This window comes from Canis lupus, chromosome 27 (assembly GCF_048164855.1).
Source record: "Canis lupus baileyi chromosome 27, mCanLup2.hap1, whole genome shotgun sequence".
Classification (NCBI taxonomy): Eukaryota; Metazoa; Chordata; class Mammalia; order Carnivora; family Canidae; genus Canis; species Canis lupus.
In genome coordinates, this window is record NC_132864.1 from 6321598 (window position 1) to 6339826 (window position 18229).

The window sequence follows — 18229 nt, forward strand, 5'->3', positions numbered from 1 at the left end:
TGAAACAACAAAGGACCTTCACAATATCATGAGGGCATCAGAAGGCAGGGACAGCTGGCCTTGCGGCGGCCAAGGAACTAGCCCATCCCTCCACGTGCTAGCAGCCAAAACCGTCCTAGTGTTTCTCTTTTCTCTGTGCTGGAGCCTCTGCCCAGAAACAACTCTAACCTGTGAAAAGCACCATGGTATGCCATGACAGTGAGCTGCCAAAGCTTTAATCAAAGGAACCATTTTGGGCAGCCCCGGTGGCGCAGTGGTTTAGCGCTGCCTGCAGCCTGGGGTGTGATCCTAGAGACCCAGGATCGAGTCCCACATCAGGCTTCCTGCATGGAGCCTGCTTCTCCCTCTGCCTGTCTCTGCCTCTCTCTTTGCTCTCTCTGAATGAATAAATAAATAAATCTTTAAAAAAAAAAGGAACCATTTTGTATAATATCTTGCACTGAATTATTACATGACAAAGTACAGATAAACACAGAGAAAGTCAGAAACAGATTATGCCCACTATCGAAGACAAAATGTCTCTGAGGAAGCCACAGCAAATCTCTCTTGCACACTTTTGTTGTTGAGTTGTAAGAATCCTTTATATATTCTGCATACTGAACCCATATCACATGTATGATTTGCAAACATTTTCTCCCATTCCATTGATTATTTTTTTAGTTTCTTGATATTGTCCTTTGGTACTCCTAAGTTTGTAATTTTGATAAAGTCCAATTTACTTTTTTATTACCTGTGCTTTTGTTAATCACACCCAAGAAATGATTGCTAAATCCAATGCCAATAGACACATGGAAATATGTTAAGAAAAAAAAAGATACTGACATGAGTTGGTGAGGATATGGAGAAATTAGAACCCTAGTATACTGATGATGATAACATAAAGTATTGTAGTCAATATGGAAAACAGTTTTGCAGGTTCTCAAAAAGCTAAACCCAGAATTAGCAAATGATTTAGCAATACCACTTCTGGGAATATACATACAAACAAATGAACACAGGTATTCAAACCAGAACTTGTACATGGATGGTCGTAGAAGCAGTATTCACCACGGTGGAAAGATGAAAGCAAAGCTAATGTCTGTCGGAAGTGGAATGGAAAAACTGCGGTAGGTCCACACAGTAGAGTAACAGTCGGCCATAAGAGTGATCGAGGTAAGTGTTTGAACCTAAAACACATTCCACTAAGAGAAAGAAGGGAACACAAAAAGCCACAGATTATAGGATTCCAGAGGTCAAAGGGAAGTGGGAAGCAAATGAGTTGTGGGTGATGGGATTTCCTTTTAGCATAAAAAAGGTTTTGAAAACAGAGATGGGGTGCCTGGCTAGCTCAGTTGGTGAAGCATCTGCCTTCGGCTCAGATCATGATCCCAGGGTCTTGTGATTAAGCCCCACATGGGGCTCCCTGCTCAGCGGGGAGTCTGCTTCTCCTTATCCCTCTGTGGCTTCTCCTGCTTGTTCTTTCTGTCAAATAAATAAATAAAATCTTTAAAAGAGAGAGACAGTGGTTGTACAATACTATATATGTACTAAATATCAAGGAATTGTACACTTTTTAAAAGTTGATTTTATGTGAATTTCACTTCATTTAAAAACCAAGTAGGGATCCCTGGGTGGCGCAGCGGTTTGGCGCCTGCCTTTGGCCCAGGGCGCGATCCTGGAGACCCAGGATCGAATTCCACATCAGGCTCCCGGTGCATGGAGCCTGCTTCTCCCTCTGCCTGTGTCTCTGCCTCTCTCTCTCTCTCTCTCTCTGTGACTATCATAAATAAATAAAAATTAAAAAAAAAAAAAAACCAAGTAGCACATGCTTTATATGCAGATGTTATATACACCACTCGGGCTCCCCAGGGTTGGACTCCAGGAAACACAATCACTCAGGGTATTTATACTTTTGTATTTTCATACTTGGCTGCAGCAGAGGATGCCTCCACCTCACTTCTGCCCACACCTCTCCCGCTCTTGGTCTAAAGACACCTTCTGGGTCCTGCCTCATCCCACTGACCAGCATTTGGCTCCCCATGAAACCCTGGGATCATGGCACATGGAAGGGAGAAAGATGTCTCCATGGGCACATGGAAGGGAGGAAGATGTCTTTCTGAGCCCAAAGGGGCTTTTATACCTGGGAACTTAGACCTGCAGATGTTTCTGTCTGCCTGGGTCACAGTGGACAGCGCTCAGAGGGGCTCAGCACCCAGAGACAGGCCTCCATTTCATTCTACCTTGAAGACTTCAGCACCTCCAACCCCAGAAGAATTTGGTCCCAGCCCTCGCTGGGTGGGCAATCCCAGCACTGCCCCAACCCCAGCAGCCAGGAGAGACATGGTCTTGTGCCTGAGGTGCCCGGGGGCTACACTGGAGACACCACAGAGCCTTAGGCAGCTGAGAGGATCACTGGCAGAGGCAGGGCCACCGTTACAGGTGGAATTGTGTTCTACAAAATTTCATACATTGAAGTCCTAATCCTCAATACTCTGAATTGAGACCTGATGTGGAACTATGGCCTTCAGAGATGATCAAGTCAAGATGAAGTCATTCAGATCAGACTTACTCTACCATGATTACATTGGTAGATCTTGTTGGTATAAACAAGAACCAGGCAGAGACACACACACACACACAGAAACAGTGCTGTGTGGAGACTGGAGCTCTGCTTTCCCAAACCGAGGGAGTTCTGGAGCTGGAGAAAGCCAGCTGGACCCTCATGACCATGACATCATCTACATTTGGCACTTTCAGCCTCTAGACCTATGACCCAGCAGACATGTTTTTCCAGACCATGCAGTTTGTGGGACTTTGTTAGAGCAGACCTAGGAGCCCAGTGCAAGCCACCTCTGATCTCTTCAGTCATCTCTTGAACACAGAGGGCGTGGGTAACAGCAGGGCCCTTAACAGACCAAGACCAGGGCCAGGTGGTCACTTCCTCCCAACTGTCTGGGGGTCTGACCACTCAACTCACAGCTCTCAACCTCCCAGGGCCCACAGGAGAGGCAAAGGAGCTGGCCTCCCAGAAGCTGGTCACTGAACATCCACTCTGCCATCACTGGAGGCCAAAGCCTCTGACACCTCCCCTGGGCCCCTCTGGCAGCCACCAGCTATTTGAAGCAGCTACGATTTCCCTTTCAACTTCTGTAGGGGAAGTACCTCAGAAAGGCAGGAGAGAGCCCCCCCAACCTGGTCACAGCACCTCACCATGTCCATCAGGCCCAGGCTGGCCCATGAAGGACATAAGGGCAGGACAGTCTGTAGGGGAAACACCCCTCCTCTCTGAGGGGCCTGGGATCCAGACAGAATGCGGACAGGGAAGTGGTAGGCCTCAGGTGGGGGCTGGGTGGCCAAACATTGAAGGTCCTGGCCATGTGGGAGAGGGAGAGGCCTCCAGCCTCCACCCACACATGACGTCTGACCAGGAGCTCAAGTCTTAGTGTTCAGAGACTCTAGTCCATTTGCCACAAAATGGACATGGCCTGGCTGGCAGAGTCAGTGCTCTGGAATTTTCAGAATTAAGCCTGGCATCTGTGAAGGGTAGGAGCACAGAAGCTACCCAGGAGATGCTGATTGCCTCAGACCATGACCTCCCACAGAGATACCTCCCGGAATCTCAGAAACAGTAGGACTGGGATGGGCCCAGGGCTCTGCACATTTCCCAGGAAGGCCAAAGGACAGCCTCCCATCACAGCCCAGAGTTAACTCCCAACTCCTAACCCGCTCTGTAGTGTTTGTCAAATGTGAGGACATTTTAGGCAGACTGTGAACAACCAAGGGCAGGATGAATTTGAGGACAATGCTTCCTATGGTGACAGGTAACACATGATGAGTTATGCACATCAGTGATGGAAACAAATCACCTGGTGGACTGGTACACAGTGAGGCTATGACCTGCATGACCAGGCATGAGGGCAGTGGGCACCATTCAGAGGCCACAACTGCGTTAGTATGTGTTCACAGATTATAAAACTGTAAGCACATTAGAGAAATTCATGAGTCGACAGGAAGCTTAATGAGGAATAGCATAGTTTCAAAGTACTATCTCTCAAAATACACAAAAATGAGTAACTTTGTAGCGAAAAAATTTGGCAGAAAACACCTGAATGAAGTGATCCAGATGAGCACCAACAAAATGGGATAATCAAAACCATGTGCTGTCTGTAAGGCATAGGAAGTGCTGTGTCCCTCTGCGATGTTCCTTCTGAAAAGGCATTTCCTAAATTACAAGGAAACACCCTTGTAATGAATGGCCCTTCTGGCGGACATTCTACCAGATAACTGGCTTGTACTCTTCAAAAGTGTCCAAGTCGTTAAAGTCCAGGAAAAAATAGGGCCTGTTGTGGGCTGAAGAGCAATAGCATGTGCCATGTGACAGGATATATCGATTGCTCAGGGTGTTGCCATGACAACTCATGAGACCTCAGTGTGGTCTGGAAGAAGGTGGAAGTAGCAATACTGCCTTCCTGGCTGTGGTGATCACATGTTGGCAAAGTAGCATTCCTTATCCAAAGGAAATATGCAGGAGTACAGGCATTAGCTCAGTAACTTGCGCTTAAATGGATGAAAGGAAAAAAATATCTGCATTCTATTTGCAACTTTTTGTAAGTTTGTGACTGTACCACAATAAAGACCTATTTGACAACAGAAAGGATTCATGATTCTAGGGAGGATGCAAATGAGTGTCCCCAGGAGGAAGCACTGATCACAGGTGATGCCTGGGGTGTGCCACTGTGGTGGTGAGAAGGGGGACCAGGGGTCCTAGGTCTGCAGAGTGAAGGGTGGGAGTACAGCTGAGAGCCCTGGGAGGTGGGGGGCACAGGTACCCTCAGCTCAGGTACGCCCCCCTGCAGGAAGCACTCAGCATCCTGTCGTTCAAGCACCACTTAGCCTAGGTTCTCAGCTATCCTTCACTTTACACCATCCTCTCAGCAATTACCCATGACTGCCTGCTCATTCCTGTCTACCCTGTGAGCTGCCTAAGGGCAAGTAATGGACTTTGCTCCCTGCTCTGCACACCTCTGTTAACTGATACAACGGGAGAGGCAAGAACCAAGGGCCTGTTCCTAGAGGTGACAGTCTGAGTGTCAAAGTCATCCCCGTAAAAGAGGGTCCCGTGCATCAGGGATCATATCACACTCAACCCCAGGGCCCTTGGGACACAGTGGCTGCTAGCCCCAGGGCAATTCCTGTTCCTGCAACAAAGCAGTCAGATAAAGGGCAGAAACAATCAGGTCAGGAGGGTATACTCATGCCATGCCAGGAAATGCCAGCGAGGGACAGAAAGGCAATGATGGACAGGGACAGGTGTCCATGATGTAGTTAAGCGAGTGAAAGGAAGGAGTTCAGAACGGTGAACTATAATTTAATTGAACAGAACATTTGTTTTACAAACACAGTGAATTACAACCTGCAGGTAAATGCACCCTATCCCACACCGAGCCCCAGCCTGAGCCATCCCAACCATGTCAGCTTCTGCAGAAGCTCCCCCCAAACACACAGAAATGTCAGAACACTGCCCTGCCCCATGGGCCAACTTAATGAGGTGAAGAGCTGGCCTTGTCACAGGGAAGGGAGGGTAGACAGCAGGGCAACATTCTCTATCTCTAGAAAGGCCTTCCCTGCCCAGAAGCTGCCCAGGAGCCTAACTAAATGATCCCCTGCTGCCTAAATGAAAGAGAGCCCTTTGACTTCTGAGCTCAAGGGCATTTCTCAAATGCTTCCTCCAATACAGTGAGTTGCCAAACAAACTATTCAAACATGGCAGGGGCCTAAACAGCCTCAATGCTTCTTACTGGAACCCCCCCCCCCCCAAGGAACTCTGGCATCCTTTCTTCAGTTGGAATAAAGCTCTAGGTAACATGTATTAGAAGGCGAGATGTCCACACCTGCTCCCCTGAGGCACTGGCTGGACACCCTAAAGGGACATCTCAACCCAGGCTGCCCCCTGAAAGCTCAAGAAGCATCCTGGCTCCCCAGAAGGCATCGCTGGAGGCCTGGCCATCAGGCCACTGCACCTGCAAAGCCAACAAAGCATTACACACTGAAATGCTGCCCACCTGGCTCCACCTCCCCGCCCTGACCCACCCTCTCTGGACTCAGTAAGAAACACTGGCCCACAGCGCCCACCTCCCAGCTCCCGTCCAACTGATGCCCATTCCTGAGGCACCTCTTCCCCTTGTTACATTAATCTGGTCTATTTACTCCAAAGGTATGACCTGAGGACTGGAGAGTCGAGAGGGATCCCACAGTAACCTGGTAGTAGGGTCTTACCTGGCTGGAAGGCAAGGGCTGGCCCAAGTCCATAGTAGAGATACGGCTGGAGAAGGAAGGGCCTGGGGCCAGCTCCAGGAGGCTAGAAGACAGATGTCAGGACAAGCCCCAAATCAAGGGGGCACCAGGTCATAGCCCACTCTGTGAGCAACACAGACAGCCCTTTCCAGGTGCGGACACTCTTTGGGAAGAGTGAGCAGGTGCTGGAGTGAGTCAGGGAGCACCTGAGGAGGCTCACAGAGGAGAACCAGTAATAGAAAGGTGAAGGAGAAGGTCAAGAAGGGGCAGGCCTGGGGTGTGAAGGAGACAAGGGGCCATTGGCATCAAATCAGAGTAGCAGCAGGGAGACCAGGGAAGTTGACAGGGGCAGCCACTCAGGACAACTGTCTGGCAGGTCCCTAATACGGCAAACACACACCCGACAGCCATTCCACTCCTGGGTGTGTACATACCCAAGACATGAAGGCACATGTGCGGACCCACACATACCCCAAGTGGGAATTCAGAAATGCCTACCAGCAGGTGACACATCCAAACCATGATCCATCCACATCAAGGAACATAACTCAAATAAAGAGGCCATAACTGCTGGTGCGCACAGCAATCCTCAAGCAGAGTCAAAGCAGCCAGATCTGCCCCTGCCTTCCACAAAATTTTAAACTTTTGGATTTCACATGGAATTCTAAAATGCAGCTAAAGAAAGAAGGTCCATGGTCCTGCAGGTGGCAGGTGGGGCTGACCTCCATGGCTCAGCATTTGGAGGTACAGAGTCACATCCAGAAAACCACCCTGGTACCATCTAAACACGGTGCTTTACTGAATGTCAACCACACCCAAAGGAATTTACTTTTACAGAAGGGATCAAAATCATCAGACCAGAGCGAGGACAGGCTGGACATCAGAGTGAGTGGTAGGGTGGCCAGTGGAGAGACCACGCCAGCCCTGATGGGACCAGCTAGGGCACCTTCTCCATCATGATTGCTGGTCATAAATGAAAAAGTGAGTCCATCTGGCTGCTCCAGCAAGCAGAGTCTGTGACTGGATGCACTGCTCCCCTTCTCTCTCGTTACCCTGTCTGCCCTCACTGGGCACCCGGCCCTCAGCTCCCATACTGGGGAGATCACACACACTGGGGACCCCATCCTGGTGACTGCTGTCCATGCCCTGTCTTCTAGAGGACCCCGGCTTCTCACACTCCTCTACCTCCACGTACTCCTGGTCTCTATCAGGCCCAGGACCACAGTTCACAGCACCAAGGCTATTCACAGACCTCACAAGCACCTCTGAAACTAGTCTGGAATATAAAATCACAATCTCGGTGCTGCTGAAAAACCCAGACCACCTCCGTCTGAGGCTTCTGGGGTCCAGGGTGACCATGGGAAGAAGCAGAGTGTGAGCACCATCTACAACACAGACACCCATGTTTGCTCTGGTATATCTGGGTGCTATTTTGTCTCAGGGAAAAACTACCCTCTTCTGGTGGATGTAGGGTGGGGAGAACATCAATTTTCAGAAACCTGTAAGGAAAGGACTCAATCTGCAGACCTGCAAGTCTATAGACAATAGGCAACCTGACCCATGGCCTGAGAAAGTGTCGCTGGAGCACCATGGCTCTGTGGGGCTCACCTCTGGGTTAAGATGAACTCAGGAGGCTGTGCTGGGGTCTGTGTGAGTAGGAAGCTACCCGCCCGTTGCTCTATCTGGCCACCGCTGGTGCCTGCACCTTCTTCCAGGTACATACTCTGGGGGTTGCTAACAGGTGAGTCAGTGAATCCTGCACAGAAAAAAATTCCACAGCCTGTGCTCAGAGGACGGAACACAACCCAAAGGCAGCACCACCATGGCCTCCACAGCAAGCACCAGCCCAGCCAGCTCTGAGCCCCAGTCATGACTGTTGATCTCCACAGCCTTTTTAGGCTCCCAGAAACAAAAACAAAGTCCAGTTTTGTGGACTTTGAATTTTGTTCTATTGATCCATTCTTGATTGACAGTCCCGAGTGTCAAAGACAGCCTCCAAATCTGCCCCACACACAGTGCCACTGTGTGAGGACAAGGACGGATGTCTGCCCATGCCTGCCTCATGCTGGGGCATCAAAAGCTGGGCTGCCAGCCCTGGGCCACTGCCATTCCCACCTTTTACCTACACTTCACCATGATTTCATGGAAACGCAAGGTATCATGACCTTACCTCCCCCCTCTCTCCATGTAAAATTTTGCAGAGAATTGGGGTACCTGGGTGGCTCAGTGGTTGACCATCTGCCTTTAGCTCAGGCTGTGATCACAGGGTCCTGGGATCAAGTCCCACATCAGGCTACTTGCAGGGAGCCTGCTTCTCCCTTTGCCTGCGTCTCTGCCTCTCTGTGTCTCTCATGAATAAATAAATTCTAAAAAAAATTTTTTTGCAGAGAATATCTTACTCTATCTTTCACTCTTAGAGATAAGCCATCATGGATCTGATCAATTCTGGGTTGACAAACATATCAGAGCAAAGGAAGGTAAGAAGGAATGTCCATGTCTGCCCTGAGTCTACCAGGAAATAAACCTAGCGAGAGAGCCCCTGACCTCAGAACGAACAACGGGCCAGCTGGGCTGGGTTCCTCCGTCCTCTCTGCTGTCTGCCAGAGTGGCCACCTTCCTGCCAGCTACTTGATCACAGCTCGAAGGAACTTTCCTGACCATCCAGTATATGATCCTACCTCCACTTCCTGCTGTTTCCTCTTTTCTGCGGAACTCTAGAAATACCATGAGGTATGTCAAATACAGTTTAAGTGATTTGAGAATTTCTGGTTCGAACTTAAAAGATCACTTGGTTATATCTTCTTCCCCCAAGAGAAAGACAAGTAATAAGCCAAAAACCAGAAATAGGGATCCCTGGGTGGCGCAGCGGTTTGGCGCCTGCCTTTGGCCCAGGGCACGATCCTGGAGACCCGGGATCGAATCCCACGTCAGGCTCCCGGTGCATGGAGCCTGCTTCTCCCTCTGCCTATGTCTCTGCCTCTCTCTCCCTCTCTCTCTGTATGACTATCATAAATAAATTTTAAAAAATTAAAAAAAAAAAACAAAAAAAAACAAAAACTAGAAATAAAGGGACAGTCAGGGGAGAGGGAGATGTCCCTAGTCTGCAGACCCAGGACACAGTCCAGTCCTATGTTGGAAGGTGGGGTACAGGTCAGATCCTGAGAATCATAAGGAGGCTGGCAGGGAGGGAGCAGGAAGGAGGGGAGGGTCCCATCTTGGTGTTCAGGCAGCCTGTCAGCTGGGAGGCTCACCCATTACCCCTTACACATGCTGGACCCAGTGAAGACCAGGTCCCCTCGTCCCAAGGTGAAGTTGGCCAGTAACCGCCCTATTGCAGCTTTGTTGGTAAATACATACAGGCAAACTGTAGGTCTCTGATAGCGGAAAAAACAGACAGCAAGAAATGAAGAGCAATATGGTCAAACCGATGTGCTGCCTCAAGAGCAGAGTCTGCAGTTACTTCCTCCTTCTGACCCCTCCTCCATCACACATCCCATGTTCCCACCTTCACACAACAAAGCATAGTTTTTGAAACTTCTATTGAGAATACTCAAAAATGTAAAAATTACCGCATCTGTAAAAAGTAACACAATCCACAGTGAAAGGAAAATTCAAATAAAAAACAGCTAGGAATTCTCTTAAAGCATAATTGTCAAACTGGAATACTGAAAAACAGGTTTTAACACACTCAAAGAACATCCAATGAAATAGGAAAAGAAACATAAGAAGATAAGCATTCTGGGAGAATGGCCCAGGGTTTCCAACATTATTATAAGATTTGTGCTCTAAAGAGAACAAAGAACATGGGAAATGTTATCCAAAAAATAGACCTTAGAAGAGATACTATTTTTTTAAAGACTTTACTTATTCATGAGAGACAGAGAGAGGGGCAGAGACACAGGCAGAGGGAGAAGCAGGCTCCATGCAGGGAGCCTGATGTGGGTGGGACTTGATCCTGGGACCCCAGGATCACGACCTGAGCTAAAAGCAGATGCTCAACTGCTGAGCCACCCAGGCATCGCTAAACACATATTCTTTAGAGATACTTATAGCTACAATAACTTAGATGAAACTAAGGAAATGGTATTTCAATCATGAGATGTGGTCAGCTGTCTTCTGTTGCAGCAAGTGGTGACAGGTAAGTCAGATAGCTGGAATGTGAGCGCAGGGGTGGCAGCTGTCTCATTTAATTTTAACTCTTTCCTCACTGTCTTACTTTTAGTCATAGACACATTTTACTTTTGCAAACTAGAAAAGTAGCAGAGTACTGACCCTTCCCATGCCCCTTCAGATGAGACCCAAGTAGCTGTTGCATCTTGTCGGGAAGAGCACAGTCTGTCTGCAGTGGACCCACCTGTGGAGTTGGGTTCACCAAGGGCAGTGATCGACACACCCACAGCGGCATCTGCAGGGTGCATCATGCAGTCCAACCCATGCCCATGGACCAGCTGCCCAGTCTGGAAGGAAACTTCCTTGGAGGACGCCAGTGCAAGGGACATCAGCCATGACTCAGGGGCAACCAGAGAAGGGTCCAGCATGTCACTGCCAGCAGTCAGAGGGCAGAGGCCAGGGCCTGGGCAGATGTGGGGCAGAGTGGCAGGATTGTGGCCAGGCCCCTCCTGATACATCTCACCACCCAGCAGAGACCTGGGAAAGACAGCAAACACCGTCCCTTGGAGGGCAAAGGCTGCCTCAGGCCAGGGAATAGAGGCCTAGGAGGAGACTTCAGCCCCAATGGAGAATCCAGGTTCCCAACACAACTCAGACACTCTTGGCTATAAGGCCACCATATCCCTAATCACATTGCTTTCACTATTCTACCTGCAGCTGCAAGGGTTTTGGAACACTTTAAAAATCCTATTATTGGAAACCTAAGACACATTAGCAATTTCTTTAAAAGGACCGTCAATGAAGCATTGTTCCACCTACTGCGTGCAGGAAATGATCAGGAAGATCCTAGTCTTGGAGCAAATAACAATGGCTGGCCAATCAAAGGGCTGTTAGGCAGCAACTGCTAATAATTTAAAGACTCAATCCCTCGGGCAGCCCGGGTGGCGCAGCGGTTTAGCGCCGCCTTCAGCCCAGGGCCTGAACCTGGAGACCTGGGATCAAGTCCCATGTCGGGCTCTCTGCATGGAGCCTGCTTCTCCCTCTGCCTGTGTCTCTGCCTCTCTCTCTGTGTCTGTGTCTCTCATGAGTAAATAAAATCTTTAAAAGAAAAAAAAGAGAAAGTACTTGGACAGGGCCTTGTGCATTGTAGGAACTCAAGAAATGTTAGCAGTTAATGACTCTGTGAAATAGAAACCATACAAAATACCAGAAATAAAAAGAAACAGCAGCTATGGTTTGCCTTTAGGAAGTAAGCCTGCAAGTTTTTCTTCCCAACTGTTTTTGTCATTCTCCAGTATATCCATGACATCAGGCTGCGAGCCAGGCTCTGGGGCACAGGTGTCGGGTTCCCACTACAGATTCACAGATGTCTCTACTCTCGGCAATCACTAACCTGGTCCCACTGTCAGTCCCAACAATCACACACCTGCTCCAGGGCTGGCCAGCCATCCAGGATGAGGAAACTAAATAGAGTGATGGTCACATGGGCTGTTGGGGGCAGCAGTACCTGGGAGGCAATGGCTTCATTATAGTCTCATCTCCAGAAAAGTCTGGGGCCAGGGCCAGAGACTCCCAAGGCCCCCGAGTGGTCTCCCTGAACGGTACAGGCTCATCTTCCTCTGTTCCTGTGGGAAGTCAATCAGACAGGAGAGGAGGCTTGGTGATGCTGAGTCCAGCCTCCTCCTAGGTGCAGCCCCGCTGGCTAGAAAGGGTGTAGTGATGCCCTTCTGAATCATTACAATACTCTTTGTCCCTTAAATGTCTTTTTTCTGAAATCAAACCATAATTAAAGTCCAGGAACCCCCATGTCGCAGTGGCTGGCTCTTCCCAGGTCTGCTCAGGAATTCCAGGCTCTGGACACACAGAAACTTCTAAATGTAGAGCAGGGTCTTCCTAAGCCCAGCATGACCCCCAGCTTCAGTGACCCTGCTCACCTCGAGGTGACCTCCTGGAGTGCAGAAAGCAGTGGAGGGGCTCCCCCAACCCCAGACACAGTGACTGTGACCCCCAGCTTCAGTGACCTCCTGGACGTGCAGAGCGCAGTGGAGGGACTGTCCCCGGAAACAGTGGCCCCCAGAGGCCGCGAATCAGGAGCCACTCACCTGGCCACCGAGGCCCGTCCACGCAGCCAGGGCCCAGGTGGGGCTGTCCTGCGGGCCGGGGCAGGTCCGAACCCCTGCCCTTCGCCTTGGGGTCCTCTGCTGCGTCCACTGGCGCTGGCTCCAGGCGCTGGACAAGAGCCCTCTGGCGCCGCCGATAATTGGCGAACCAGTTGTACACTTGCTCTACCGTCAGGCTCGTCTCCAAGGCCAGGTGCTCCTGCCCCAAAACACCACAGCCTGTAGCCCCCTCCCATTCCCGGAGTGGCAGGGTTGCTGGCCCAGAGCCGTGGAGGGGGCGGTGGGAGGACACTGCCGGGCAGCAGACAGCGACTGGAGAGGTGGGGCGGTGACGGTGATGCGAGGGCCCTGCCGATTGGACAGGGACCATGGTGGGTGTGGCAGGCACAGAAGCGCCCTCTTGATTGGACAAGCGACCACTGGGGAAAGCCTTGCTGATTGGGTGACGAAGACATGTGGGTGGAGCTAACGGAGGAAGGTCCCGCTGATTGGACAGAGCAGAGATGTAGGTGAGAGAACAGGCCCTGATTTAGGAGCAGCAGAACACTAACTGGCCAAGCTCGCTCCATCTCTCCGGTCTGCAGGGGCTGCCTTGAGGCTGCCACTTCCCTGGCCTCAGCAAGCACTGAGCCCTGCAAATACCTGCCTCCCTCTCGCTGGAAGCCCCATGATGGCAGTCCCCCCAACCCTGGTACCCAATGCCTGCAGGGTGCACAGGATGACCCCACGTGAGGAAAGGAAACCCTCCACGTGCGCAGGCAGGATGTTCGGGGGCTCCTGTCCCCGGGAAGGTCAGAGGGGCAAAGGGGCCACTGGGGGCCATGAAGGAGCAGAGCGATGGGGTGGGGTCACCTTAGGTCGGGGGGGCGGGGGAAGGCGGCCAAGGGCAGGGGAGCCTGGCCTCCATCACCTCGGCTCTTACCCTCTCCACCTTGCTGGGATTGGGGCTCACGCCAGAGGCAAAGTCGTGCAGCTTCTGGCGAACCTCTCTGGGGAAGTTCCGGCTCTTGAGGCCACCAGGGCAGAGGGAGGGAGGTGGTGGATTCCTGGACAAGGACAGTGAAGAGGTGGTTACCACCCGTTGGCGAACCTCTCTGGGGAAGTTCCAGCTCTTGAGGCCACCAGGGCAGAGGGAGGGAGGTGGTGGATTCCTGGACAAGGACAGTGAGGAGGTGGTTACCACCCCTCTGCTCCCAGATGCATTGGCTGCTGCTCCTCCTGTCCAAGTCCCAGGCCCATCCTCCGGAGGAGCACCAGCATCAGACCCCTGCGCTGTGCTGCACACCCTCATGGGCATCACCAGGGCTTCCAGGACCTCTCTCTGATCCAGAAGGAATCCATCTGTTCTTCAGTAACTAGGCCCCATGGGGCTGGAATCCCATCACTTGGACTGCCAGGAGCCCAGAGTGAGATCCATAGCTGTTCCTGGTCAGTGGTGAACACCCAAGATCAAGGATAAAGGCTCTACAGTCTCAGTGTCCAGCCTGGAATCTGGCTTTCCATCTCTCCTTTGCATAACCTTGGGCAAGTCCTGACCTTTCTGTGCTTTGGTTTCCTTATCCATAAGTGGTGATGAAGAAATAATAATAATTACTAGTTGTAACGTTTACTTCATGCTGATAATGGTCATGCTGGTAATTACTATTAACATGGACCTAGCACCTCTCATATGCCAGGCAATCTTCTCAGCACCATGTATATCTCATCTGATGATATCTCATCACTCTCATCTCTACGTCCCTTTAAAAGAGCCTGCAGCCCTTAAGGGTGGTGCTGTAGACCCAGGCCCATGGCACCTGCAGAGCCTATCTGTGGTAACCAGATGACTGAAGGCACATGTGCTGGGTATCTCTCACGGGAGAAGACAAGAGATCGAGAGTAAGGTCAGGATGTCCCTGCAGAGCCCTCACTGAAAGTGCCCCTGCTGCAACCAGAATGTCTGCCTGGGTCCTGGGAACAGCTCCATCTCCTTGCCATGCAGGCAAATATAGGAATGCACACCCACAGCCAGCTGAGCAAGTGGAGAGTATGGCTCAGTGTTGGGCACACTGGCTGATGCACAGAGCCTGTTACCCTGCTTCTTCTGACTTTTCCTGCATTTATTTCCCTCTCTCACCTCAGCCCCTGTGTGGCTTTAGATGGCACACCCATTAGGAGTCCTAAAGGAATGAGCACAATAAAGGCTTATTGTACCTCTTTCTGCAGCGGAACTTCTGCACTGGGGTCAGTGCCACCACGCCCAGCCGCTTCATGACCAGGCGATAGTGAATGTCGTTCCAGAGTTGTACCAGTTCCTGGCTGCCTCCAGGCACCTGGCAACCCTGCCAAAAAAAAGCCTGCTGAATCCTGGCTGCCCTTTCCCACCCTAGAGCATGCCAACTGACCCGACCTGATCTGTGGGAGCACTGCTTGTTGATGTGCCAGGGAACGAGGGCATGAGCTACACAGCCAGCACTCCAGTCACCACCAGGCTCAGTGACATGTCTCTGGAGGCCCAGCCAGCCAGCCACCCGGTCCTGTCAGCCCTCAGTCCTCCCACAGAGCACATGTGGTGAACACCACACTCAATCACTCCTTACAAGTGAGGAGCAGGGGGCAAAGGGGAGCAAATGACTGGCCTGGGGCCAGACAACACACATGAGGCAGAGCTACAGTTAGAACCATAGGGTCAGATTTCTGATCTTCCATGAGAGAATTTTCTCTCCCACCCAGCCAGGCTGGCCCCTCGGATATTCCATAAGCGTATCCTGAGTCAAGTGGGATAAAGTGATCCTGGTTTGTGCCCCATGACAGCTCCCCAATCCAGTGTGACTTGTTCACATAACCAGACCCTGGGCATGGCCAAGGATGTCTGGTGTTGGCCTCCCTGCTGACACAGCCCCTATGGCCAGTGTGTGGTTCTCACATTTAATGCTCAATGTTCTCAGGATCATCTTGGCAAGAAGTGCTGGTAATTATTTAACTTTCTCTCCACAGTATCAGAAAAAGCCCATTTTGCTATGCTGTGACTCTCAGTCTCCTGCCGGGATCCAGCCACCAGCCTTGGGCACATCAATGCGAGTCAGGTCACATCAGTGCCAAATGACTTGTGCATCCAAAAGCCACCAGATGAGTGACAAAGACACTTTTTGGTTTGCATTCTGAATTGCAGACCTGCAGCTAAGAGGTCCTGGGTCTGTCTGACTGCTTCACTAACAGAGATCTCAGCTCTCCAAACCAGGACCACCACCCAATATGGATCTCTTAAACGGAGAGTTTTGCCTCAGATTATCGAGGTATTTAGAACTTAGTAGAGTGTGGACCATCCTGGTTTGGTTTACAGAATGTCCCCCAAGTTCTCGCTGACTTGTGGGCATTTTTTCTGTGTTTGGGATGATGGTGGATGTTGTACCTCTCCGCACCCCCCCTCACAGACCAGCCTACCTCCAGTACCCGGCAGGCAGCCTGATGCTGCTCCTGCTGGGCCAGCACTCGGGCACACACGAGGGCCACGTCCGCATTGTCCAGAAGGTGCAGGCGGAGTTGACTATCCAACACAGCCGTGACCAAGGGCTGTACCTGGGCAGGGTCATCCTGGAGGTCCCGACACAGCCTGCCTGCAAGAGTCACCAACTCCGCCAGTGGTGGCTCAGCATCCCCTCTGTCCCTCAGCAGCCTCAGGAAGCTCTGCATCCCAAGTCCCTCTGTAAACAAGACAAAAGTCTCGACAATGGCCAGCGCCACCGACAGGCTGACTCCAAGGCCTCTCTGGCCTGGGCATTTGTAACACGGTGGTGACTGCCCACTGAGAAAGGGCAGAGGAGCATCCAATGCCTGCCAGAATTTCTCTTCTTTTAGTCGTTGTGTACTGTGTTACTGCAGTGGCTCATCTCATTCCTAAGAACTTTCCATCTGTACCCCATCCACAGGCCCCCCACCCTGGTCCTCTCTTTCTCCTGTTTCCCCTGCCATCTAACACACACTAGTTGACTATGTTTGGTTTCACTCCTTCTCTGGGCTCAGTCAGGGTGGGGACCCTGTGTCTTGACATCACTAGATTTCCCCAGTATCTGCCACATGGAGGCAAAGGCATCTCAAAGCAGTAGGAAGCACCCTGAGGCAGGGCCTGGCAGACACTGCTTACATGCCTACAGAGAGGAGCCTTGGGACCTGCCAGAGCAGGACTAGCACCATCTACTTTTAACCATTATGATTTTGAAAAAAAAAAAAGGCCAAAGATACTTGAAAAACACAAAGTTTTAAAGGTTGTCCTAATCCCACACGTTAAAAACAAACACACACACACAAAGTAGTGAACATTTGCTGGGCCTGCCAATGCCTGGTGCGTCTACTCTGCCCTGTGGCCAACCATACACACGTGGGCTACTGCAAGGTGGATCTAAAGGCTTTGTGAAGGTTTCTTTTTCATAAAAATCTACCTGTGTATCCACACAACTAGTACTACAAATCTATTCCCTAGCCCATATGAATGGTTCTACAGAGTATCCCATGACCACAGGGGCCATCTGGGCCTGTGCACCTGCCCACCCCCAGACACTGGGCAGCACGTTCACAGTGTCTTCCACAGATTAGGCTCCCACCAGCGAAGTTCAAGGGCAGGCCTACAGGGGCGTGCTGGGGGTAAGAATCTGCAAGCCCGGCCTGCAGAAGCCTGGCCTGTGTGCGCACTCCCTGCTGCAGGGTCTGGCCTCAGGTTCTAGTTCTTTCCACCATGCACAACCCCTCACCCTCAGGTCCTCCTCTGCACCTGGGGCCACTCATCCCAGGCGGCGTGCTCCTCCCTGGCGGCCCACATTCCTCCCCACCGATCCTGGGTTCAGAGGGGGCAGGGGGGAGGGCACCTCTCAGGCCCCGAATTCTTACAGCGGAAAACTACCCCCCAAACCCTGCCCCGCTCTGGCTCTGGGAAGAGGGAGCCGGCAAGAGGCTGCGGGCCAGCTTCACGCGGACCGGACCTTGAAGTCCAAGAACAACGTGGCCTCCTGAGGGGGGAACCAGCCCCGGGCAGGGATGGAGGGGGCTGCAACAGGCACCTGCTCGGGCACCCCCAGCTCCGGGCATCTCCTGCCCCCTTACCTCTCCGGGTGTGCTGCTCCCCAGCACCCCCAGCCCTGGGCATCCCCCCATACCTTTCGGGGCACCCCCCGCCCTCAGCACCACCGGCCCAAGGCATACCCCCCATACCTCTTGGGGCACGCTGCTACCCCACGAGGTGGAGGCTCCTGCCCTCAGCACCCACCCGCGCCACCGCCCTACTTGCCGCACTTCCGCTCCCGCAGCACGTGCTCCGTGCGCACCTCGGGAGGCGGTGCTGGGCGGCGCGGAAGGCGCAGCCGCTACAAAGTATCAGGCGGCGGCCAATGGGGCAAGGGCTCCACCCGAGGAACGAGCCCAGGGCCTCCGCCTCCGCCTACCCCGCGCTGAGAGGTCTGCCTGGTTTCCCGTAGGTTCTGGGGGAACCCAGAGTCTCTGGAGGACCTGGGAGTGTCTGAGGGTTTGGGGGTGCAATTGAGACTGCGTATTCTCAGGCCCAGGAAGGAGCAGGGCCAGGGTCTGGGGGGGTTGTCGGCGGCTGAGACAGTTTGGTCGGCAGCGGAGGACAGAGTCAGGACCCTCGTGCCCGCCAGGGCAGGAAAAGCTGTGACCTTTGACTGACCTCAAGCCTCGCGCCGGGTTGCACAGCAGAGCCAAAGGGCAGCTGAGGTCGCAGGTCCTGGGGTGGGCTG

The 18229-nt window shown here is 52.0% G+C and overlaps 1 protein-coding gene across 3 annotated transcripts; it reads right to left on the minus strand.

The window, feature by feature from the left end:
* Positions 1 to 412: 412 nt before the first annotated feature.
* Positions 413 to 17793, minus strand: ANHX (anomalous homeobox). Of its 3 annotated transcripts, XM_072801950.1 has the most exons (11): positions 17688 to 17793; positions 15927 to 16186; positions 14697 to 14824; positions 13426 to 13549; positions 12486 to 12702; positions 11891 to 12008; positions 10628 to 10920; positions 7882 to 8029; positions 6256 to 6337; positions 5871 to 5999; positions 413 to 1461 (listed from the first exon to the last, which is right to left on the minus strand). In XM_072801950.1, the coding sequence occupies exons 2-10, from the start codon at positions 16173 to 16175 to the stop codon at positions 5913 to 5915; spliced, it is 1446 nt and encodes a 481-aa protein (XP_072658051.1). In that variant the 5' UTR covers positions 16176 to 16186; positions 17688 to 17793; the 3' UTR covers positions 413 to 1461; positions 5871 to 5912. The 3 variants fall into 3 exon arrangements, with proteins under 3 accessions (XP_072658051.1, XP_072658050.1, XP_072658052.1); XM_072801949.1 differs by lacking the exon at positions 413 to 1461 and having other exon boundaries at positions 5332 to 5999; XM_072801951.1 differs by lacking the exons at positions 413 to 1461; positions 10628 to 10920; positions 11891 to 12008 and having other exon boundaries at positions 5332 to 5999.
* Positions 17794 to 18229: the final 436 nt, after the last annotated feature.